Source organism: Morone saxatilis, unplaced genomic scaffold (assembly GCF_004916995.1).
Source record: "Morone saxatilis isolate NCDOM2014 unplaced genomic scaffold, NCSU_SB_2.0 Contig3, whole genome shotgun sequence".
Classification (NCBI taxonomy): domain Eukaryota; kingdom Metazoa; phylum Chordata; class Actinopteri; family Moronidae; genus Morone; species Morone saxatilis.
This window is the reverse complement of record NW_023339873.1, coordinates 233,710-234,967: the sequence shown is the minus strand read 5'-3', so window position 1 is coordinate 234,967 and position 1,258 is coordinate 233,710. Positions and strand designations below refer to the sequence as shown.

Here is a 1,258-nt window from a genome sequence, read left to right as displayed (position 1 = left end):
TGTATTAACATTATTAAACTTGAATTTAACAGGTAATCTATTAAATAAAAAATGATAGATTTGCAAATATATTTTCATTTTCTTTAAATAATCAATCATTTTATGATTATATTATCCATGTATAATCCATATATATATTTCCATATATTTAAAAAATACAGAAGGAATCTGTCAAATAAACAGGAAAAACCCCGTAAACGTACAGATTGTTTTACAGTGTAAGCCACGCTCACCAACATTAACTGTCCCTCTCAGGTCATGTCAGCGGGGAGGAGTGCTGACGGGAGGGAGGTGCAGATTCCCCTCCAGCAGGCGGCGCCCTCCCTGGCCACGCCCCTCGCAGTGGTCCCACCCATCACACCGCCCTCACACCGCCCACCCAATCCCTGGCCTCCTAGCGACCCCTCCGCTTCACAAGGTAAACAACCTCATCAGCTGGTCCCAGCCCTGCGCTGCGATTGGTTAAAGTTGATTAGCTTCGAGGTCCAATCAGCAGCCTCCTCGGTGCTGTTCCTCAGATGACCACTAGATGCTGCTGTGATCAGCTCTTACTGTATTGCTGACTGACTGAACTCAGGTGTGTCTCTGTGCCCAGGTGTCCCTGCAGGGTTCCTGCCTCTCCACGGGGGATTCAGAGATCTCTTTGTAGAAACTCCAGAAGCCAAATACTGCTGCGAGGCCTGCAGGCTGGTCCTGTGTCAGCCCCGCCAAACCGAGTGTGGACACCGCTTCTGTCAGACCTGCATCCACGACATCCTCAGGTGAGACAGGAAGTGGTTTCCAGGTGTGTGCTACGCCACCTTTCACCTCAAATAATAATTCCACCTGAAAGGCTTTATGGTACTGTGGCGGTAAGGTCTACGATGCTGGTTCACTTCTACATCGAGCACACTACCAAACTACCGCCTGCTGACCAATCGATTCTCTTGGAAAAATGATATCAACATGGATCATGAGAGGGTCTCTTTGGAGGGATCAGAGACCAGTTGCAGGCTGTCCACTTTAAAGATATTAAAACTAATAAAAAAGACTCGATTGGTTATAATCCAGACCTCAAACTTTTTACAGCATGTACCACCTCAGAAAATATCAGGCTCTCCCAGTGCCACCATTACGACAGAAGTTAAGCAGCAGAGGCCGACCCAGTGGGCATTATTTATGGTTGACTGTTGAATCCTGGATGGAACTGGTTCAAGAACCAGAGCTAGTTTGGTTGAAAAGGGGTCCTCCTCGTTCACACTTCTCTTCCCAATAGGTC

The 1,258-nt window shown here is 47.0% G+C and overlaps 1 protein-coding gene across 1 annotated transcript in view; it reads left to right on the top strand.

The window, feature by feature from the left end:
• Window positions 1–228: 228 nt before the first annotated feature.
• The window catches only part of traf3 (TNF receptor-associated factor 3), a 6,383-nt gene continuing 5,353 nt past the window's right edge, over window positions 229–1,258 (top strand). Inside the window, exons 1-2 of the mRNA XM_035674773.1 lie at window positions 229–418; window positions 596–761. Of these exons, the coding sequence (XP_035530666.1) occupies window positions 259–418; window positions 596–761 (326 nt within the window). The 5' untranslated portion in view covers window positions 229–258. The remainder of the gene's footprint in view (window positions 419–595; window positions 762–1,258) is intronic.